General features: G+C 49.1%; 9 protein-coding genes across 9 annotated transcripts; 5 read left to right on the top strand and 4 right to left on the bottom strand.

Annotated features, from left to right (window-relative positions):
- Nucleotides 1–90: 90 nt before the first annotated feature.
- N7447_001496 (NADH-quinone oxidoreductase subunit D) lies at nt 91–1,634 on the top strand (the record flags this gene model as incomplete). Its single annotated transcript, XM_057225772.1, has 3 exons — nt 91–753; nt 822–1,542; nt 1,597–1,634. 3 exons carry the CDS (start codon nt 91–93, stop codon nt 1,632–1,634), a joined length of 1,422 nt encoding a protein of 473 aa, XP_057089788.1.
- A 1,516-nt stretch (nt 1,635–3,150) lies between these two features.
- Nucleotides 3,151–4,220, top strand: N7447_001495 (uncharacterized protein; the record flags this gene model as incomplete). Its single annotated transcript, XM_057225771.1, has 4 exons — nt 3,151–3,253; nt 3,307–3,410; nt 3,463–3,487; nt 3,547–4,220. 4 exons carry the CDS (start codon nt 3,151–3,153, stop codon nt 4,218–4,220), a joined length of 906 nt encoding a protein of 301 aa, XP_057089787.1.
- Nucleotides 4,221–4,393: 173 nt separating this feature from the next.
- N7447_001494 (uncharacterized protein) lies at nt 4,394–4,860 on the bottom strand (the record flags this gene model as incomplete). Its single annotated transcript, XM_057225770.1, is given in 2 exon segments — nt 4,394–4,786; nt 4,804–4,860. The coding sequence occupies 2 exon segments, from the start codon at nt 4,858–4,860 to the stop codon at nt 4,394–4,396; spliced, it is 450 nt and encodes a 149-aa protein (XP_057089786.1).
- An 84-nt stretch (nt 4,861–4,944) lies between these two features.
- N7447_001493 (uncharacterized protein) lies at nt 4,945–5,598 on the bottom strand (the record flags this gene model as incomplete). Its single annotated transcript, XM_057225769.1, has 2 exons — nt 4,945–5,425; nt 5,483–5,598. The coding sequence occupies 2 exons, from the start codon at nt 5,596–5,598 to the stop codon at nt 4,945–4,947; spliced, it is 597 nt and encodes a 198-aa protein (XP_057089785.1).
- A 1,719-nt stretch (nt 5,599–7,317) lies between these two features.
- Nucleotides 7,318–8,211, top strand: N7447_001492 (DNA-binding SAP; the record flags this gene model as incomplete). Its single annotated transcript, XM_057225768.1, has 1 exon — nt 7,318–8,211. One exon carries the CDS (start codon nt 7,318–7,320, stop codon nt 8,209–8,211), a length of 894 nt encoding a protein of 297 aa, XP_057089784.1.
- Nucleotides 8,212–10,613: 2,402 nt separating this feature from the next.
- N7447_001491 (uncharacterized protein) lies at nt 10,614–15,167 on the top strand (the record flags this gene model as incomplete). The annotated part of the gene is made up of 1 exon (XM_057225767.1): nt 10,614–15,167. One exon carries the CDS (start codon nt 10,614–10,616, stop codon nt 15,165–15,167), a length of 4,554 nt encoding a protein of 1,517 aa, XP_057089783.1.
- A 624-nt stretch (nt 15,168–15,791) lies between these two features.
- N7447_001490 (cytochrome P450) lies at nt 15,792–17,242 on the bottom strand (the record flags this gene model as incomplete). The annotated part of the gene is made up of 4 exons (XM_057225766.1): nt 15,792–15,942; nt 16,003–16,169; nt 16,228–16,542; nt 16,592–17,242. The coding sequence occupies 4 exons, from the start codon at nt 17,240–17,242 to the stop codon at nt 15,792–15,794; spliced, it is 1,284 nt and encodes a 427-aa protein (XP_057089782.1).
- A 661-nt stretch (nt 17,243–17,903) lies between these two features.
- On the top strand, nt 17,904–19,498 carry N7447_001489 (MFS transporter; the record flags this gene model as incomplete). The annotated part of the gene is made up of 3 exons (XM_057225765.1): nt 17,904–18,106; nt 18,159–18,615; nt 18,671–19,498. 3 exons carry the CDS (start codon nt 17,904–17,906, stop codon nt 19,496–19,498), a joined length of 1,488 nt encoding a protein of 495 aa, XP_057089781.1.
- A 279-nt stretch (nt 19,499–19,777) lies between these two features.
- Nucleotides 19,778–21,190, bottom strand: N7447_001488 (Annexin type fungal XIV; the record flags this gene model as incomplete). The annotated part of the gene is made up of 2 exons (XM_057225764.1): nt 19,778–21,114; nt 21,172–21,190. The coding sequence occupies 2 exons, from the start codon at nt 21,188–21,190 to the stop codon at nt 19,778–19,780; spliced, it is 1,356 nt and encodes a 451-aa protein (XP_057089780.1).
- Between the last annotated feature and the right edge of the window lie 342 nt (nt 21,191–21,532).

Genomic DNA, 21,532 nt, shown 5'->3' with positions numbered 1-21,532 from the left:
CGTAGCGAGCCATATCCACCCATTGAATGCGCGTGGATTGAGGATCATATCCCCTCTTTTCCCTCTTGGATCTCCAATTCTCCATCCTCCATGGCCGCTTCTTTCGCCCGCCTAGCGGGCAATGCGCCCAAAAGGCTCTGCCTCCGCCCCTCCTCGCTCAACACATCCATTCCTCGTTCCCGCTCGATAGCCACCTCTGTTCCTCGCCGTCATGCAGAGGCTACTAGCTACCAGGCCACACGACTTGTGCCGACTGACCCAACCTTCACTTCCCTCGCCAACAAGCGTGTTCCCGAGGACCCCGAGGCTGCTCCCCTTGAATCCGAGGCCGAAGGGACCGACCGCAAGATTCGTCATTACACCGTCAACTTCGGTCCTCAGCATCCCGCTGCTCACGGTGTGCTCCGATTGATTCTGGAACTCAACGGTGAAGAGATCGTTCGCTCCGATCCCCACGTCGGCTTGCTTCACCGTGGTACTGAGAAGTTGATTGAGTACAAAACCTACATGCAGGCCCTGCCCTACTTTGATCGATTGGATTACGTTTCCATGATGACCAACGAGCAGTGCTTCTCCTTGGCCGTTGAGAAGCTGTTGAACGTCGAGATCCCTGACCGTGCCAAGTGGATCCGTACCTTGTTCGGCGAGATGACCCGAGTCCTGAACCACCTCATGTCCGTCCTGTCCCACGCAATGGACGTGGGTGCCCTGACTCCTTTCCTGTGGGGTTTCGAGGAGCGTGAGAAGCTTATGGTGAGCAATTGAGAGCTGCGAAAGTAATTACGGCCAGGCCTTATTTACTGACACTTCGGGTACTTTAGGAATTCTACGAGCGTGTCTCCGGTGCCCGTCTCCACGCTGCATACGTTCGCCCCGGTGGTGTCTCGCAGGATATCCCCATTGGTCTCTTGGACGACATCTACCAGTGGGCCACTCAATTCGGTGACCGCATTGACGAGACGGAGGAGCTGCTCACGGATAACCGTATCTGGAAGGCCAGAACCCAAGGCGTCGGTGTTGTTAACGCCACCGATGCGCTCAACATGAGTTTCACTGGTGTCATGCTCCGTGGCTCGGGTGTTCCTTATGATATCCGCAAGTCACAGCCGTACGATGCTTATGACCAGGTTGAGTTCGACGTTCCCGTCGGTGTCAACGGTGACTGCTACGATCGTTACCTCTGCCGTATGGAGGAGTTCCGTCAGTCCCTCCGTATCATTCACCAGTGTCTAAACAAGATGCCCGCCGGCCCGGTCCGCGTGGAGGACTACAAGATCTCACCCCCTCCCCGTGCCGCCATGAAGGAGAACATGGAAGCTCTCATTCACCACTTCCTTCTCTTCACCAAGGGCTACTCCGTGCCCCCTGGTGAGACCTACTCTGCCATCGAGGCCCCCAAGGGTGAGATGGGTGTCTTCCTGGTCAGTGATGGTAGTGAGCGGCCATACCGCTGCAAGATCCGTGCTCCTGGTTTCGCCCACTTGGGCGGCTTCGATCAGGTCTCTCGTGGTCACCTGCTCGCCGATGCTGTCGCGATTATCGGTAAGTCTTTGTTCCCTTGTCTTCTTCCATTCCAGCCCCTAACATTGAATCTAGGTACTATGGATCTTGTGTTCGGTGAAGTTGACCGGTAAATGATATTGGCAACGCAATAATAAAAAAGAAAAACCAAACCCGAAGAAAACCTCCCCATGGTACCCTCTTAGATGGTTAGATTCGCCTGGGCTGGGGGAAAATCAGAAAAGAGGAACCACCCATTTCCTTGATGTGATCTATAAACCCTAGAACTTTCGACGCTGGCTAGGGTGTACCAAATACTCCATGTTTTCTTCCCATGGCGTTGTGCTATTATGTCCTGTCATTCTCCTTTGTGTGTCTGTTTTTTTTCTACCTTTACTGCTTCAGACAAGCCCTGTGTATAGTGAACATCTGATTCTTCCGTGAGCTGTTTCTTTTTCAATGTAGGGATATTATCCATAAATCTAAGTAACACGAGTTGAAGTCTTGAATTTTATATTTTGTATAGTACATGGTACCTTTACATACAAATCTATGTTCATGGAGGTCCTGCGTAGACTACTTTAGAGAACCTGAGATGTTCCCTATCACCTCCAGCAGAGGCCCGAATCCGAATATATATATCCCTTGCATTGCCGATCCATGGATTATTTGCTTGTTTGTGGCAAAACCACACCGCCCTGGGGATATAAGAAGGTCCTTTCCCCCCCAGAACTTCCTCTTCTTTTCTTTCTTCTTCAGCTCTCTTTGCCTATTGGCTTAGATCAAGTGTAGTATCTGTTCTTTTCAGTTTAATCTCTGAAAGTTTCCGTCCAGGAAACACTTTGATTATTCCTATTTTTGGACCCCGCGACTTGGCCCCTGTGCTTGCGCATGCCTCGTTGCACAGTGTCATTGGGCTTACACTACCCCCAATCGACGCGAACTCACTTTTTCATCAATTGTTCGGCTTGTCCGGGCGCTTGGAGAAGACGTCGGTTCAATATCCATCTCAGCAGCCAGTAAAGTGAATTACCTAGCCAGTCGAGGTGAGGGTGTGGTTGCTGTGGGCGATCACCCTCGTAGTGCAGATACCTTCGGTGCTCTGTCTCTCATGCGACTTCCCCTCTCCCTTTTGTCCCTACAATGCAGTGCCTTGGAAGCTGTCAACGGGAAAATTTGTATGTGTTTTGTAGGCTCCGACCAACTCGATGTTTCTAGCAGCCCAACTGTCTAGGTAGCATGTCCATGGCAGGCTCATTTGATAAACAGGGTTGGGTGTTTGATTGCTTGATTTCAACTTGCCTACCTCAATATTCACTCTAACCTTACTGCGAAAACCGCTTGATTTTTCTGACGCCTCTTCATGACCTTTATACCACGTTATTTTGACAATTCCCACACAGCTTTGGTTTGAACAGCTGAACCCTCGGTTACATATATCGAGTTATTTACGGTACAAAGAGTATTCATGGAAATTCCGAGGTATTTGCCATTATAACCGCCTACTTCACCTATCTGGTAACCCCCGCACCGAGTCCGGCTTTGTGGATGATCTCCAAATCGGCTATATGCCACTGTGCAAGGTACAAAAACATCCAATGATTCTTGATTACCTTAGAAGCAAAGTGAAGTCAATTTGAAATATTCAACATGAGCAAACAAATAGACGTCTCTCAGCCAATTATATACCCCAAGTGGTTCGGGGGCTCTGCATCATGCATGGCGGTCCTTGTTTCTCACCCTTTGGACCTGAGTGAGCTCAGCTACTTCATTACAAAGAACACAGTTCTGATTGATCAATCATAGTTAAGGTCAGAATGCAAATGGAGCATGGTGGTACGAAAGCCGGGACACTTAATACCTGCATTCGAATCGTTCAGGGAGAGGGTGTACTTGCGCTTTATAACGGGGTAGGTATAAGAAAGATCAACAATAATGTGACGAGACACTGATGTTTTGAAGCTTTCGGCAGGGTTTATGAGACAGTGTTAGTTCACCTATTCCATCTCTTCCGTCAATCCCAATTGATACTCATCCATTCCACAGTAACATATGGCTCAGTCCGCATCGGCCTCTACGAGACACTAAAAGAACGCACCAAAGCGAACAGCATCCCCACCTCCCCACCAGTTCTGGGGCTATTGGCAGGAATTTCTGGATTCATTGGCGCAATCTTCGGCAACTCCTCAGATATAGGCAACATCCGAATGCAAAATGACGGCTCACTACCACCTCATCTCCGTCACAATTACCGGCACATATTCGATGCTTGGAAACAGATCTGGCACCAAGAGGGATGGAAGGCCTTTGGACAGGGGTTGTGGCCAAATGCTTTCCGCTGTGGTATGATGACCACCTGTCAGCTTGCATCATATGATAGTTTTAGGGATCTGATAGTGGCAACCACTGGGATTCATGACGATCATCCTGGTTTGCATTTATCGGCATCTTTCCTGGCGGCACTGGTTGCTACAACGCTGTGCAGTCCGATTGATGTACTCAAGACCCAGTTAATGGGTTCATCAAACAAGCGAGGAATATTGCATGTTATAAAGGATCTTACAGCCTTAGAGGGAATGAGATGGGTCTTTCGAGGGTGGACGCCTGGCTTTGTCCGGCTGGGACCACAGACTATGGCAACGCTGATTCTTTTGGAGCAGCACAAGCGGTTTTATAGGGACTTCAAAGAAAAGACAGATACTCGGAAAATCTCATTCTAAGTCAGCCCTGAGCATTATATAATATGTGACGTATTTATTAGTGGAGTTGACAGCCCTACCATCTTTTGGGATATGGTGTTTGGAAATAGGTGGATTTTTATGGGAAGGTCTTGAATTGCAACTAAGCAAGAGCGAGGTAGGCAATTGGTAGCCTGCGCCTCGACAGCTAACCCTTAGGACATAAACCAGTAACTTCCCCAAGAACTTTTAGTTGGTAGACACCAGACGCTTCTATACCAATCGACTTGCCACATAACCCACTTATATCGCTGGTCCTTAAGATAGGAAAGGTTACATGACCGCAAGGCCTCTAATGACTGAGGCGACACATTTTCAAAACAGACCCGCGGGCTGTCTTTTCGATGATTTGGATCGAGTGTCACCCTCTTAAACTTCCGATTACAGGAATGGACTATCCATCTAGGGTCATCTGGGGTCAGACTAGGGCCAAGGTTAATCCATGTTGTAAGAACCAGAGCTAAATCAGATCCATATTCACAAACTTCGATACGGGAATCTGCGGCGCATATGTCGCAAGTATGAGTGGAACTGGGAGTTTCTCTCCACTGGTATGGGCTTTTACCACGGCATCAAGTAATTTCGCATGTCTCTGACGCGAGACGTGTATGCAAATAAACATAACTTGTGGAGGGTGGCACCTAGATTCAATATCCTGCCGAGAAAGGAATAGTTCCGGTTTCCTACCGTGAACAAACATCACATGCTAGATTCTTAAACAAAGTCCCGGTGTCTTTGGACAGATTTGTGCATCGGTCGAAAAGAAAGAGGTGATTTCAGGGCATGATGATGGTCCGGGGTGGGCGCGAACTTGGGTGTAAGATAACGATTCAGTGCTAATTCCAAACTTTTCACCATAGTAGAATCTTCTCATAGCAAGCTGAAGATGGAGAAAGAAGAATATGCGGTAGACATGGAACGCGCTCGGTGCTTGATCTCTCAATTCTAAATCAAAGTCATGTCGTTTCCATTTTTTGACACATTGAAGAGGACATTTATCCTGGTCATATACCGAGCCAGATAGGCCGAAGCATTCTGAACCGTCATACTTATGAAGGATATGGCAAATATAGCAAACGAAGTATTCCGGTAGATCTCGTTCCAACCGGCGTAAAACAGGTAGTTTGTCTTTTCCTAATAGCCGAGCGAGATTAGTTCGATGGTTGAATATGGCAAAGAGCCGGCGACTGCAGAGTGAAATTCAAATACGATCATTCAGAGGGAGGAAGCCGGTTATTGATAACAATAGCTCGACAAGGAGACCAGCCAGCGTATCCATCTTGGGAATCTCAGAAGGTGGAGTACGTCTTCCACATGATCGAGAGAGCACTGAAGAGAAAATATCGAGGACCGACTGCATGTTGGAAAAGATGTTTAGCTCACGCAGATGGAGGCGGAGTCTGAGTTGACTGAACAAGTGGAAAACGAAGGTGGAGTGACAGCTGGGTAGTTGTGAGTAACGAGAGTGATAGTAGTTCGATGAAGGTGGAAATTGAGTGAAATGATAGTTTGAATGTCCGGTGCTTGTATAGGAAGTTCTCTTAATAATTGGAACCATAAAACTACATGTAGGTAGCTCACGTCATTTTGCTCGATTAGGCATAGTAGGTCCATTCCACCTTAGAGCTTATCAAGCTTGAGGGATAGATGAAGTGCAATGTCTATACAATAAGTGATCAGAAATACGGCCATTTTATAGTTGAAAGATGCATTGTTACTTGTAACGTCGTAGATCTTCCATTTTGGTATCTTTGTCATAAATTATTTACTCAATGCTAGGAATGAGACGAGACTTTTTTTTTAAGTATTGACAGCTGTTCATTTTGAGTTGAACTGAAGGCGAGAAACCCAACATGTATAAGTTCATCAGACTTTATGATACTTCGTGGAAAAGAAAACAACCATCGGTTCCGAGGTCCTCGAAACTAGGGTGTGTGTTACGATGTACCTCATGTATCCAGCATATGAGGGGTTTATCATCGGTATCTACAAGGGCACAAAGCCTATACATATGGGGCTCTTACCAGGCATTGATATGGTAGACAGGTTACAATTTTATCTTTGGTACTATACTTCGAGTATTAGTATCATCTTTGCAAGATATCTTTATCCTATACATGCTTTGTACTAGTTTGTATACTATACGTTTCAATAGAATCGCTATTGACCGCCATGGTCCTAATTAGACTTACAGCAACTGGAACAGAAGGACATTCAAGACTGAAAAGCATCAAATCTACATCAGAGGGTTGGGGTGGTTGCAAGAGGTGACAAAGCGTTTACGAAGTACTTGTCACGGACACCCTGGGCTGATTGGATTGGGGGGGGTTTCTTTTCTCTCTCTTTTTATTTTGTTGATTAAAATGAATTAGATAACCAGTCATCTTCTTTCTTATGCTTCGTACTCCGTACTTTTGACAATAATGGCACACTGGCCTGTAGTTTAGTCGATGCCTGAGGAAGCATTGTGGCGTATGATGTAGCGTATGTATAAACCTGTTTTTGTCAGGTGTGGCGCAGTGCATGCAGATTGGCATATTTCCCCCAACAAGCTGTCGCATTACTCTGTACGTTGTACAGCTGTCATAATCTCATTCGGAGATTGAAGCGCCTGTTGGGTTTCGCCTGAATTCGAGATGGAGGAACCAAGTAAAAAGGACATCCAGACCAGAACGATCGGCAGACCAAGGCTACGTCAAAAGAGTGAAAATGACAGAATTCCGTTGTTAGCTCATTCCAGTTAGACACATGCCAAAAGGGCATGGAATGTAAGGAGTTCTGAGGGAATAAGATATCCAAGTAAATGATCGAGAAGCTTCAAGAGGTGGAGGTGGCTTTGTTGCCTGGCCAATGGGATGATTCTAAACTGCTTATGTAATTGTTGTAATTGCACCTGGGGACCTCCACTGGGTAAGATCGCGTCGCTGAGCTCTCCTTCAGCCAACTTCCATTCCTTTATTTATCACGCATAATATTTGGGCTGCAGTGAACAATCAAGCATCTGATTATTGTAACAAAAAGTTTTACTTCTACCCTTTCTCCCTTCACCAATTGCAGCCTACCCATCTCCGATCGCAAAATGGCCACCGACTACAGCAAGAAGACCAACGCCGAGCTGGTTGAGATCCTGAAGACTCGATCTCTCCCCCACACCGGAAAGAAGGCCGACATGGTCTCGCGCCTCCAGGAACACGACGAGAACAAGCCATCCGACTCTCTTGCCGCAGCTCCTGCCGCAGCCAAGACCGACGCTGCCGAGGACGTCATTGACTGGGACGACGAACCCGCAGAGACCATTATCGAGCCATCCACAGAAGCTGGCGCAGCTGCCATTGCCGCTGGAGGCCAGGGCGCAGTTTCCAACCCCGTCGCTGTCCCGAACCAACAGCTCGACGAGAACCCCGCCACAACTGAGGACTTGAAGGTCGAGGCGACCGGCGCCGTCGCTGAACCAACCACTCAGCCTGAAGCCGCGACAGAACAGAAGCTCGCCGTCGATTACACACGAGGACTACCCCAGACTGACCTGGAGGCGGAGCTCGAGAAGCGTAAGGCTCGCGCGCAGAAGTTTGGCATCGTTGAGGATGACGACACAGCATTGAAGGAGGCTACGAAGCAGCTGGAGCGCGCTAAGCGGTTCGGTACTGGCGCCGAGGCTGAGACTACATCCGCTGCGGGTGTAAGCCGTCTTGACCAGGCACTTCCTGATGAGCGCTCCCGCAAGAGACGTAATGATGCCCGCACCGACTCTCGCAACGACCAGGGTGGTCGTGGGGGTAAGAGACGTGACACTGGACGCAACCGCAACAACCGTCAACGTGGTGACGGAAACCGCAACCGTGGCGATGGGAACAAGACCAATGCCGGCGTGAAGAAACCTAATGCCGGCGGGAACACTGCCCAGAAGTCTTGGAGTGAGAAGGATAATGCGGCCATGGAGGCTCGCAAGAAGCGGTTTGCGGCCGCTGCTTAAATGTTTCCAATAGTTCGCTTTGTCTGGTTTCTGACTTGGTCTTCCGTTCCATCTCTTGTTCTTTCATCATGGGCGTTTGTGTGTTGATATGCCGGACAATTCCAGGGTCATTCCATTCGATTTGTTTTAATATATGTTTCAATGAAAATGTACAAGTGTGAATTTTTACATTTTGTAGACTGTAGGTAGCTGTGTCCGTATGTCTACATGTAAGCAATCCAAGGTCGGGAGTAACATCTGGGCAGTTGATAGTGTATGAGTTTTCTCCATTTCCCATAACCAAGCAATAATCTCAGAGAAAACTCAACCTTAAAGTTCTCTCACGGCCCCCAGAAGCAACTCCCTGGCCCCGGTTTGATTGTGTGCGAAGTCAGCTGAAGGGTGCATTAGTTGCTTGTTCCTGCAGCATGGGCGTCGACCAGTACGACCACTCACTAGGCGAAGATAGCCCAACTCGTGATTGTGGGACCTTACATTCATCTTTACTTATCTTTGAGAGTCCGAGAGTATTCCGCAAGAAGTACGGAGTACATACGATATAGTACAACAGTTGTACAATTCCAATAATATCAATGCTGTTGTTGTTCCTATTGCCCGGATTACCGCCCTCTCTCCACTTAGATCAGTGACACTCCCCGCGAATCACAACCCGGAACTCGCTTTTTTTTAAGACGTGGCTGCGAGCTAACATTCGATCATCGCACAGGGCTTGTTCATTGCTCGATCATTCAGTGGGCCATCACAGCCCAGCGACTAGCGGGCTCCACTGTCTCGAGGCTCTCTTGAACATCGAAACCCCCAACGAAATGCTCTCTGTGGACAGTTACTGGCTCATTGGATTGTACAAGTCTAGACTTAAAAGCCCCTGCGCTTTTAAACCAACCTATAGATGATTGGAAGGATTTCCCCCGAAAGGTTCGGGACGGGCCTCTGTACCAAACCATGGACTATGGCCGTTGGGAAATCTTTCAAGTTGGAGACTTGATATATCTCATTTATACATGTGGGATCGGAATAAATTGCGATTTCGGAAATATGAAGCATTTTACTATGCATATGCATGGTCCCTTTAGACCACGGAAATTCTCCGAATGCCCGGGAAAGGTTGGAGTTGCAAAACGCCATAAAAAAATAAAAGAACCCCCAAAAAAAACCTTCGCGTCGATCATTCCACCATTCGGGGTTCAGTCGTTCGGCGTCTCCGAATGCGCTGTCCAGGAGGCGAGAGACGCGATAACCAGACTGGTTGTCAATACGAGTTTGTTCGTTATCGTACAGTTCTAATGCGCAGGTGCTCAGCTTGCGTCTACAGCTCACCTGACATGGAAACAAGTTAGGTCTTTTTTTTAATCGAGTCAAAACCATGCAATAGCCAGGGCCCCGGGGTACGCCACGGGTTGTACTATAACCTGTCACGTTGTGTCTGGCCCTAATACCTTTACCGCCGAGAGCCGATACCGTCTAAGCCCAGCCAACGAGAAGTCCCTGCTGGGAGAACCCTTGAGTGGACCGGCATTTACCTCCCCATGTGGGCTTCCGTGCGCGCAGTCCTCTTGATCTGGCCACTGGGGTATCGCCCTGGTTATTTGTAGAATCCCGTTTTGACTTTGCGATGGGGGGCATCGCTTCAGAAGCACTACGCAACTTTTGCAATGTACTGGTCCTTTTGACAGGCTCTAGGTCTTCGCAATCTCGATTTCTTCCCGTCTTGTCACAGTAGTCACATTACTTTCTTGCTAATGAGATCGCTGGTTACATTCTTTCCATATGGTCATTGCGGATTCGAGATATTTTCCCCCACATCCGAGGGGCAACCCCAGTCAACACATAAATCTCTGGCGCCTCGGGAATTCCTGTCTTTGATCTACTCATTTTGACAACGTTACAACTTATTTTTGTCTACTTCAGCTAGATTTCATCTCTGACGTGGCCAAGGCTGGAGAACAACCTTGACATTTGACGCCACATTGCTCCGGACTGTGGCGAAGTAGCTGCAGCTTTAAGGCTTCCGATCCACAGTGGACTTTTTTCTCGTTTATCTACTGACGTCTGTAAGTGTGTTTTCCTTTTCTTTTTATGGTTCTTAACATCCTTGCAATGTCTATTGACACTTGCGTTTTAGTTGTGCGACTTTGAGATACCCTTTTTTCCCCGCGAATTCCATCTACTTTTACTTAATTCTATACCTCAAGCGCTAGGCGCCAACAATATTGATATCTTCGTTTGACATGACTCAGATACCGTGAGCTTACATGAACATGAAGTCGGACCAATGAGCTGATTAAAACAGACAGCTATATACCCCCATAACGGCGTGATGGTTACTATAACGAAGTACATGTACCCACCGTTTAATCATTTGTCCCTGGATTGGAGCCAGGGCCTTCATTCGTCTGTACGCCATGTCGTACAGTTCTGGCCATCACATGCCACACGATACTTCTTCAAACTTATCACATACCAATGCTGGTGCCTATGGTCGACCTCCGCGATCCCAAATTGCGAGACTACTCAATCACACCCCTAGAAGCAGAACCTCGTCATTCTCAGATGCCGAAGATATTGGCCAGGTGTCAGCGCCTTTGGCTATCAAGCGATCTAGCAGTCGTGGAAATCGCCTGTCCATGCTTCCGCGCCCTAGTATTGGTAGCACAACATCTCCAATCACGCCAGTGTCGGCTTCTTCCCAGAATTCTACCCAGACAATTCCCTCCTCGCTTTCAAGCCTGGAGATTAAGAACCCCTCGCTTTTCGTTGCTGGACAACAATTACCCCCGCCAAAACGAACACGGAATGTTCTTCGAAGGAAGGCACCGACAATAGGGAAACATGTGGAGCAGTTGCACTCTGACAAGCTTAGCCTTGTTATTCCGCAAGAGTCCCATTCTCTAGTTATGAACAATGTGTCAGGACACGAAACTTCGACATCCTCACTTTCGGCGCAATCGGCTTCCTCTTACAAACCAACCCACAAGAATGACAGTAATGTGGCGGTTAACTCTGTGAGGTCTAAGTTCAATGGCCCGGAGGAGTTGGCAAGTCTTCGAACGACAGTTGATACGCAAAATTTGCCAGCGCATCCCACACCCTTTTTATTGTCAAGTAGCCCCTCGACAAGATACTCGCAGTCACCGAGTATTTGGAGTCGGGGGTCTACCCCAACATCATTATCATCATATTCTCCCGGTATTACAAAGATTGGTCGTCTGAGACAACCAAGCCCGTCTCAAACAAGGTTACCTGTCTTCTCTCCTTCGCCGCCACATGCAAGCCCTCCGCAAGAGAGGCCGGAGCCGAAAACTCAGAAACGGGTACTTCCTACAAAGCCTTCTAGCGCAGGCTCAGTAGGAACCGGCAAAGGCCAGAAAGTGCCACCGTCTAAATCCCCCTCTGCAGTACCCCGAGGCCCACCTCGCAGTCCGCCGCCGAGAAAGTCATCAGTCAATTTCAGCCCCCCCAAAGCCCCCGAAATCGACGTTGAGCAGGCCCGGAGGGAAGTTGAGGAAGCAGAGAGGCGTCTGTTTGAGCCACTCAAGGCAATGGAATGTTCCCCCACACGGAATGGGGAGACACCGCAAACCCCACCACGACCGAGCAGAGATGGAACGCATCGTTTGCACCTTGAAACATCACCGATTGTTCAAAGCAATCTACGGTATATTAGAACAACAGGCCATACAAGACGCGAGTCGATAGAAAAGATCCTAGCGACACAACGTCCACATCCAACTCCCAACCCGTCTGCCGCTGCATCAATCGACTCGCTGCAATCAAGAAGCATCTCCCAAGCCCCTTCCCAGGGTGGCAGTTCTTCTGTACTATCTAAAAAGCCACCTCGGACGTTGACTAAAGTAACTTCCAACGAGAAGCCGGATTCAAAGCCAATAGCAACACCAAAACGATTCGGTATTTTCACAAAGAAGTCCAAGCCAGACATGTCAGATAATTCGACGGAGCAAGCTCGAGCAACTCGCAAAGGTCCAGCCGCGGGGACAGGTCACGAGGGATACGGAAAATACGGACAGCGTGGCCGTAAAGCAAGCGGTAGTAGTAGTAGTGGGACAAGAACCAGATCAACAAGCACGACACGGAGTGCCGCCAGCAAAGGGAGTCAATCGAGTCACCCGGAGTTGGACATTGACGACTTTTTAATGAGCCGTTTGGAGCCTGTCATCATCAATGGCGGTGGACTAGACGGTGCGTCGTTATCACGAACACAAAGCGAGCAGAGTTTCAGCAGCATAAGCGTTGCATCGACTTCGAACTTGCCGCGGCAAACTCTGCTATCATACTCGACTAGCCAGTCTACCGAATCTCTCGCGACTTCGACAGGAACGTTCGGTGAGACTATTACGCCAAGTTATTCTAATGGCAACAGGCCGATGGGAAGCAAAAGCTCTGAGCACCAATCTAAGACGAGTGATCGTCCAAATGCATTGAAGTCACGCATGCCCGTCCCAAGCGGGAAGGGACATGCCATGTTTGACAACCCCCAGGCTGCTGTCACAAACATATCTCTTCCTAGTCACGAGAAAATTACTACCACCTCATACCAACCGAAGCGTACTCAAAAGTCCCCGGAAAAAATGCTCAAGCCTGAGCACATTGAGAAACAAGGCAAGAAAGGAAAGACATCTATGTGGAACTTCTTCCAGAAGAACCGTGACAACGAAAAGAAGATTTCAATTCCTCCAATGGCTTCATCCCAAACCGCGAAACTTCATGCGGCGATCTCCCCGGTTGTGAACAGTCGGCCCATTGCCCATTACGCCTTGGTGGATGCCGATTCAGATGAGCTCGATGAAATCATCACCAACATCGAAGACTCACCACCAACAGAGGAGGAAACAATTTTCCACCCCGTGGAAGTTCCAAGAGGCTTGAGCATCAGAAAAAGAAAGCCGTCAATTCTATTGCCATCTCCGCCAAAAATGCATGGCGAATTTGAAAATGATGATCGCCCATCGCCGAGGACTGCCATGTTTAACCGCAACCTTATGGCCCCGGAACTCGAGACGTCCCCTGAACAACGTCCAAGACGCTTGGCCTCTATCGGTCGGATTCCACCGGTAGTCTCACGACGCGATAGACACCACCAACCTGCCATGCAGTCCTTCTCACGTCCGTTCAGTGTTGTCGAATCTCCTTCCCTCACGATTCCAACGACACAAAGCTCATACGAATCTCCACCTATCGCCAATGTTCCCTTGGATATTGGGGTTGGTCCAAGCGTATCTTCTGGCTGGGGTCATGGGTTCAACCCGACGTTTAGCGCTTCCGAGCAGACCAGCGCTTTGGAGTTCCTTGCTGGACCGTTCACAACCTATGAGTTTCTTCGATTTCCACCAAAGAAAGGCTCAACATCGTCAGATAGCTCTGGAGCTCTGGCTGCAGTTACAGCCGTGGCCCCGGTTCCAGGCTCCCCACCAACTGAGGACGAGGTGTGGAACGAGTACAATGATCTTATTGATCATGTTCTATCTCCAGATGAACTGAAGCCTGAGGAACCGGCAAAGACTGTAGAGGAAGGCAGATTTGAACTTGCAACGATGGCGAGCAGGGCTCTTCAGGACGAGTTAAATAACACCAATCATCCCCAGTCAGTACCTGGTGGCAATTCAGTCCGCTCGAGTGGCAGCTCCGTTCATCTTCGCCGTTCTCAGATTGTCTCTGCTTTGCAATCATCTACCGCTCCTTCGTCTCAGCCGTCTTACAGTGATCTCGTTGCTGGATATAGAGGCTCAAATGAGGAGAAGACCCAGAAGACGCAGGCCGACGATCCTACCAAAAAGCCTTCAACGGACCACCGACGTGAACAGCAGTCTACGTTTCTCAACTCCCTTGCTGCTGTCCCTTCGCCCAGGCCAAAGTTCCACCGAGAACGAGAAGCCGCATCTCCGGAGCGTGAGTGGGACGCAGTGACACAGACTAACATGCGTTCTGCTTCTCTCATGACTAGTCGTTGGTTGTCTTTCGGCCGGGTCCTTTTCAGCCCAGCGCATAACCACGTCAAGGCTGGAAGCCAAGGGCGAATTCTTGTGGTCGACGGACTAGGAAATGACGACTGGTCTTTCTACTGTTCCTTGACGTATCCGGATGCCGAGGTATACAGCTTGGGTGGACGTCCTGTATCCACGGCACCTCCCCACCCCGCTGCATGGCACCCCCCTACCAACCATCACACTGTGTATCACGCCGGACTGGGTAACCCTCTCCCCTTCCCAAAGGACTACTTCACAGTCGCCGTGCTACGATTCCCCACTGTTTGCTCCGAAGCCGTCCAAGGCAACATCATCCAAGAATGCAAACGTGTCCTACGCACCGGAGGGTATCTCGAAATGAGCCTCTTAGACCGCGACATGGTTCATATGGGACCTCGCACGCGCAAAGCTATCCGCCAACTAAAAGAAATGACCTGTCTCTCAGACCCGACCCTCAGCCTAAAGCCAACCAGCGATAGCGTCCAACGCGAGCTCGGCACCCAGGGCTTCGACAGTCTCCGCCGCTGCATGGTCCGAATTCCAGTAGCAGGCATGGTCGTCCGATCTTCCGACTCCAGCTCGTCAGCACACTCCATTTCAACAGCTACCCCCTCCACTGCATTTTCGCTACCTACCATATCCGTCACAACTGCAAGTGGTAGCCAAGGCAGGGGAACTGCCTCGAAATCTCCCTCGAATGATACGAACATCTCTCTCGGTGATTTGCTTTCCGATCCTTCCCCGTCTCCGGCAAACGACGAGTCAATCGCTAAGATCGTTGCCCGTGTCGGACGATGGTGGTACTCAAAATGCTACGAGGATCCAATTGTCTCGAATGTAAATTCTCAGGATCCGAGTATCTGGAATGACCGCAAAGTACTCCGCGAGTGCCAGAAGCGCGGCACCGGATTCCGAATGTTCATTGCATACGCTCAGAAGCCTAGTGAGGTTCCGCGACGCACAGCGAGTGTGTAGCCGACCGCTCTGATACATTTCATTTTTCGCTTGAATTTTTCGTTTTTCTTTCTGATGTGATCCATGATTTATTGATTCTCTACGGTGCATGATGCAGAGAAAAATACCCATATATATATATGCCTTACGAAGTCTGATTGTTTTTGAGCGTTTGGAAGACATGGGCTTTGTGGCTTCCGCTCAAGGCTTGCATTTGCTTTGCTTCTACTTGTTTTTTTGTTCAATATGGCGTGCATGATGCTATGACTAATATGTGCCATAGAGTAATAGGTGTGGGATTTCCATTGTACAAGCAGGACTTAATATGGACAATCAATTACTTTAATTATTTTCATCTGTGCGTGAATGCTCAACAAGTAGAACCCCTAAAAGTCTAGTTATCCTGCAGATGTATCCTGTCATTTTGCTATCCAGTCTGCTTGATTATAATGCTAGCATAAACCACGCGTTACACCTACATCCTACGCCATGGCATTAGCCAGATCGCATTTGCTTGCATAACCCAATTCAGATCTCGGCACTGATTAGGCGCCTAGATATCATGGGCGTAAGCTCCTTTCATGTCAGATAAGTAGCTTTATCATTCAATACATCTCAAGTGTTCATTTTATCTTATAAATTAGCTTACGCTCGAGTTAAATGAACCTTCAACGGGCCCTTTTCCCACATCAGGAAGTTCCTCTGTTTGATCCAATCCCGGGCTTCGTCGGCAATCTCGATATCAAAGTTAAAGATAATCAAGGCAAGGATTAGACGCATCTCGCTATATGCAAGGCTGAAGCAACATCGTTAGTATCGACTGTTCCCACTTGTGGTTGTCTAGGCCATCACTTACTTTCTTCCAAGGCAATTTCTCGGTCCGATATGGAATGGCTGCAATACCTCTCGACGATCATCGGCAAAATATGGATCACCCAGGAATCTCTCCGGGTGGTATGTGTTAGGGTCCTTGAAATACTCTTCGCGCCGATAAAGTGCCCATTGATGAACCGAAACATAGGTCTTGGCAAACGCTGTTAGTAGAGATCAAGATGTAGTATCCAAATCAACTGAGACTCACGTTTGCCGGGATATATTCACCCAAGACCTTCGCACCGCCCTCAGGACACTTACGGGGTAGACCGTTCGCAATGGGTGGATACATGCGCATTGCCTCGTCAAGACATGCAAGCATGTAGGGCAACTTGTTAACAGAGATCAGATTGATCTCATCCTGGCTTTGAAACACAGTACGGACTTCCTCTTTCAGCTTCTCGTAGGCAGTTGAGTTCGTGAGGAGGAGGTATGTGGCTCCACTCAATAATGAGGCTGTGGTTTCGGAGCCACCAATGATGAGAATTTCAGCATTTGCAATGAGTTCATCAATACTCAAATTCTGACAACGATCAGTCGTTATTCTCGGCCAAGAATAGTTGAAAACTCACCAGTTCCTGCCTCTTCCTTAGAAGTCCCTCAATCAAGTCGGGTCGACCCGCTTCCTTTTCCATACGACGCATCATCTTCTCTTCGGTGAGTTTCTTATGTTTCTCGTGTGTCTCTTTCATTGACGCAGGTACCAATGATAATAGGGCCCGCTTCACGAGTGGGTAGAATGAAAGCGCTTGCAATATAATGCCAAGCCGGCCGGCATCGAAAATCCCCTTGATCCATCCATCAAGATTTGATCCCTGCAGACAGCCAAATGGCTCACCAAACGCCAGGTCTCCAATAATATCAAAAGTGGTATAGTTATACCAATCGGAAAGAACTACGGAATTGCCAGACTTGCAAAACTCATGTAATCGGTCCAGCAATATATCAACATAACCACGAATCATTGGCTCCTGCTCTCGCATTGCCTTTTCAGAGAAGCCGTGGGCCATTTGTCGACGGAGACGCCCATGTTGTTCTCTGCTTTCGTTGACTACATGTGACGCTTGATCTTCAACCGGACGGTAGAACCAGATTGCCTTTGAGAATTCAGCTTGTCCTTTCTGATGGCCCATAATATCCTGCCATGCATCGGGGTGGGAGAAGGCCAACTCGTCCGGTGCAATACGGACAATGTCGCCATATCGCCGATGCATTTCCAGCATGTCAAAGGGAAGAGTTCCCCGAATAGACCGGTAGACATATGCCAGTCGTGATATTTTGTGTTCCAATGGCCCCGGAAACCGGCTCAAGGGGTGAAAGTACACATTGTAGATCACTTTAGAGATAAGATATAATATCGCCTAAACGTGTTAGAAAAGAAGTCACAGAAGGCGTCGCGAGGTGTACCGTAAAAAGCCCTGTTACCAACACATGCTGCATGTTGAAAATAACCCCCATTCTGCCTCGATATTCGCTGGCGGTAGATTACTTCAGAGAGGCAGTCTGATGCGACGTGTGGTGTCTTATATGCGCAGGCCTTGATCCGGACCGAGGTTGTTCATGTCGATCGCCATGTCCAATAGTATAACTTGAAACCTTCAAAATGATGAGGTTCTAATTGGTTCAAGATCCTAGCGGGATTGTTTAGGGGTTGGATGACGTTCCCATACGAACCCGAACCCGAACCCGGATGTCGATCAACCAACTTACTCCATTTTATACAACACGTCCACCAATGAGCGCCACGAAAGATACGAATACGAACCCTCTGCACGGATATGGAGAACCCCGTGGGATTTATGCATTTCATGCATATGACAGACTTGAAGTTCAAAAAGCCCGGCGCACATCAAGGGGCCATGTGTGTAGATTTCTCTTCTCAATATGGACACAAAATCGCCTGATCCTGAAGTGCAGTCCATTGGACTGGCAGATGAGAAAGTCAACGAAGAACAAGCCGCGAGGTCGTCCGAATATGATGTCTTCTGGGAGGAGCCAACTAGTGAAGACCCCGAGAATCCAATGAACTGGAGCTCCGGGCACAAATGGACTATCATCGGGATGGTTTCTTTCATCACTTTCTTGACGTGAGTATTTTTTAAATATTTTTAGTGTCGACCAAGCTTCTGACAAGACTAGTCCCCTGGCCTCTTCGATGTTTGCGCCAGGTATCAGACAAGTCCTCGAAGACTTCGATTCAACATCTAATCTCCTCTTGTCTTTTGTCGTCTCGGTTTACATCCTAGGATTTGCCTTCGGCCCTCTTATTGTCGCACCCATCAGCGAGTATAGCGGCCGCGCATGGGTCTACAATGTTTGCAATGCGTTGTTCGTGATATTCAATATCGCCAGTGCGCTCGCTCCAAACATGGCGTCTTTGGTTGTTTTCCGATTTCTCGATGGGTTTGCGGGCGTTGCTGCCATCACGTGTGGTAGTGGTACGATTGCAGATCTTGTGCCGAGAGAGAAACGAGGTCAGGCGATGGCTATCTGGTCTTTGGGACCCCTATTCGGTCCGATCATCGGCCCCGTCGTGGGTGGGTTCCTCGTGGAGGCGACAAATTGGCGATGGGTGTTTTGGGTTCTTGCTATCGCGGTAAGAAAGACTATCTCAGATCAAAGATAGTCTCGTTTCTAACTCATTTTTCTAGGGCGGAGCCGCATCAGCCGTCTTCTATTTTACCGTGCCGGAGACGTATGCGCCAGTTCTCCTTGAGCGGAAAGCTGCTCGGATGCGAAAGTCAACAGGTGATGCGGCATACAAATCTCGCTTGGATTCCGGAATCCCCCCAAAACAGCTGTTCGTCCGGAGTCTCATTCGACCATCGAAAATGCTTGTTCTGTCCCCAATAGTGGCCCTAATGTCCAGCTACATTGCTGTTCTTTACGGCTTCCTCTATATCCTTTTTACAACATTCACGATTGTCTTCGAGGGTCAGTATAATTTCTCTGCTAGCGGCAGCGGTCTTTCATTCCTAGGAAGCGGAGTGGGCATGTTGCTTGGTCTTGCGTACGTGGGGACATTGAGTGATCGCAAGATCAAGATCAAACTCGAGCGCAATGAGACACCTGTCCCCGAGGACCGACTTCCTATGTATCTCACCATACCTGGGTCATTAGGCATCCCGGCAGGTCTCTTCATCTATGGATGGTCGACAGATAAAGTGGTCCATTGGATCGTTCCCGAGATCGGGAATGCGGTTACTGGCTTCGGAATGATCATTATCTTAATTTGTGTTCAGACATATCTGGTCGACGCTTTCCTTACACATGCTGCCAGTGCTGTGGCTGCTTGCACTGTTCTGCGAAGCTTGCTTGGAGCTCTTCTTCCTCTGTGTGGATTGCAAATGTATGAAAAACTCGGCCTTGGGTGGGGAAATAGTTTGTTGGCATTCCTTGCTTTGGCAATGGCGCCTATACCAGTTTTGTTCCAAACATGGGGGGAGAGGTTGCGGACGAAGTGGGCTATTGACTTATAGCCTGAAGGGTTAGAAACTTGTAAATATCTAGGCAGCGTATACGATTAAAATAATTTCTACTGCAATTACTGGGTCCCGAAGGGTTTCAAATCAAGAAACAATCTTTTTAGTTTCTTTTACTGCAGCACTCAGCACTATCTGTCTTGCGTATCTCACATTCCTCATTTCGGATCATGGTATCTCAAAGTAAATGATACCAAGCAGGAACAAAAGAGAGTCATTCAAATGTCATGATTTGTACAGGGATAGAATAGGAAAGGAAAAAAGAAAAAAGGCCGTCTACTCGAGAAGAGCAACCATCAACCGCTGGTAATCACCAGAAGTCTCGCCGCGCACCCGGTCAATCAAGTTCTTCCCGTACTTGTGTTGATAAGCGCGCTTAACCCTTTCCTTATGATTGCGATCCCAGTGGACTCGGACAGCACGGACAACAAGGCGATCGTCCTTGGTGCCCATACCGCTCATGCAATCCTCGAGTAGGATAGCATCACGCATGGCAGGATCCGTAGCCGAGCGGAGCATCAGGAGCAGTGCATCTTCCATGTGACCCGAGAATTCATCCTTGATATGCTTCTCGAGGGGGATATGGTAGCGTGACTCGAAAGTCTGGCTAATAGCACGGAGCTCGGCATTAGACGCCTGAGCGAAGATTACGCACACCTCTGTGACGCTCTTTTTAGCTTGCAGGCAGCGAACATCCGCCTCGATGGTTTGCGGGTTAACAGGGGTAGACTCCTCGTGGCGAGCAGCACGAAGGACAGTGGCGAAGAGAGTAGAGGTCTTGAAGGAGAGGTCGCCCTCGACATCTCTAGCAAGTGAACGCTTATGTCTCATTTCGTAGGCGGTCCGGATAGCATTAATGTCAGCGTTGGACCGGCCGAGCAGGATATCGTTGAGTAGCCACTCCTTCGTGCCGGCGCCATCGATTGCGTCGTGCAGGCTCTCGACATCATGCATAAGCGGTCCGTCAAGCACGGCAAGTAGGCCGTCGCGGAAGTACCCGCCGGTCTCAGACTTGACATCCTTGAACAAATCGCGGCCCAGATGCTTGGAATATGTGTCGCGGACAGCTGCCATCTGGAGCGGGTCGAGTTGTGCGAGGACGGCAATCAAGGCCTTCTCATCCGTGCCAAAGCCCTTCATCGCTTTGCGGAGCGCATCTGCTTGGGGCCGGAAGTCGCCGGGCGCTAATTCACCAGGGATGTAACCGGGAGACGGTCTTGAAGGAACACCCTGGGGTGGAAAGGCGCCGCCGGGTGGTGCGCCGGGTGGTGGTGCGCCGTATCCAACGGGTGGTTGGCCTGGAGGTGGGTATCCAGGACCACCTGCGGGGGGTTGGCCTGGAGGGGCATAGCCATGTGGCGGCTGGCCGTATGGAGGTTGCGCAGGCGGCGCATGGTATCCATGTGATTGAGGAGATGGCGCGCCGTAAGGAGCTCCCTGCGGAGGAGGGGCACCATAGTGGCCTTGGGGTGGAGGGTAATGTCCCTGTTGAGGCGGGGGGTATTGGCCCTGCGGGGGAGGAGCACCATAAGGCTGCTGATAACCCTGGGGCGGAGGTCCTGGAGGAGGACCTTGCTGTCCGTATTGAGGTGGGTATCCTCCGTACGGAGGTTCTATTGACTGAGTTAGCGCATGCCCAAGACTCGAAATGCATTTCAAATGCCACTCACGATTGGGGTGATAAGACATGGTAGGCTGTTGTACTGTTGTAAAGACAAGAACTGTCAGGGCTGAGGGCTGAGGGGTTGTTTATAATGTGCCGGGCTGCCCCGAGTGTGGCGCAGTCAGGTGGGGGCGTTCTCACAGCCTTGCGGCTTTCTAGAGGGCTGACGTCTGCCAATATTTACTATGGGGTTCCAAGGTTCATGGTTTCGTAACCATGGTTCTACCTTTTCTAATTAAAGAAATTGTTGCCCTTTCGACCTTTCTTCCATTCACATAGAGTATACAGAATGGACATCGCCAACTTCATCACTTTGACCCCTTGATTCAATATAATCTCGAAGACCTTTTGCATATTCAGTCATGGCT

The sequence above is a fragment of the Penicillium robsamsonii genome (genome assembly GCF_028829455.1).
Source record: "Penicillium robsamsonii strain IBT 29466 chromosome Unknown utg000001l_segment0_segment0, whole genome shotgun sequence".
Taxonomy (NCBI): Eukaryota; Fungi; Ascomycota; class Eurotiomycetes; order Eurotiales; family Aspergillaceae; genus Penicillium; species Penicillium robsamsonii.
Note: the sequence above shows the minus strand (reverse complement) of the source record. Positions and strands in the feature narration are given on the sequence as shown.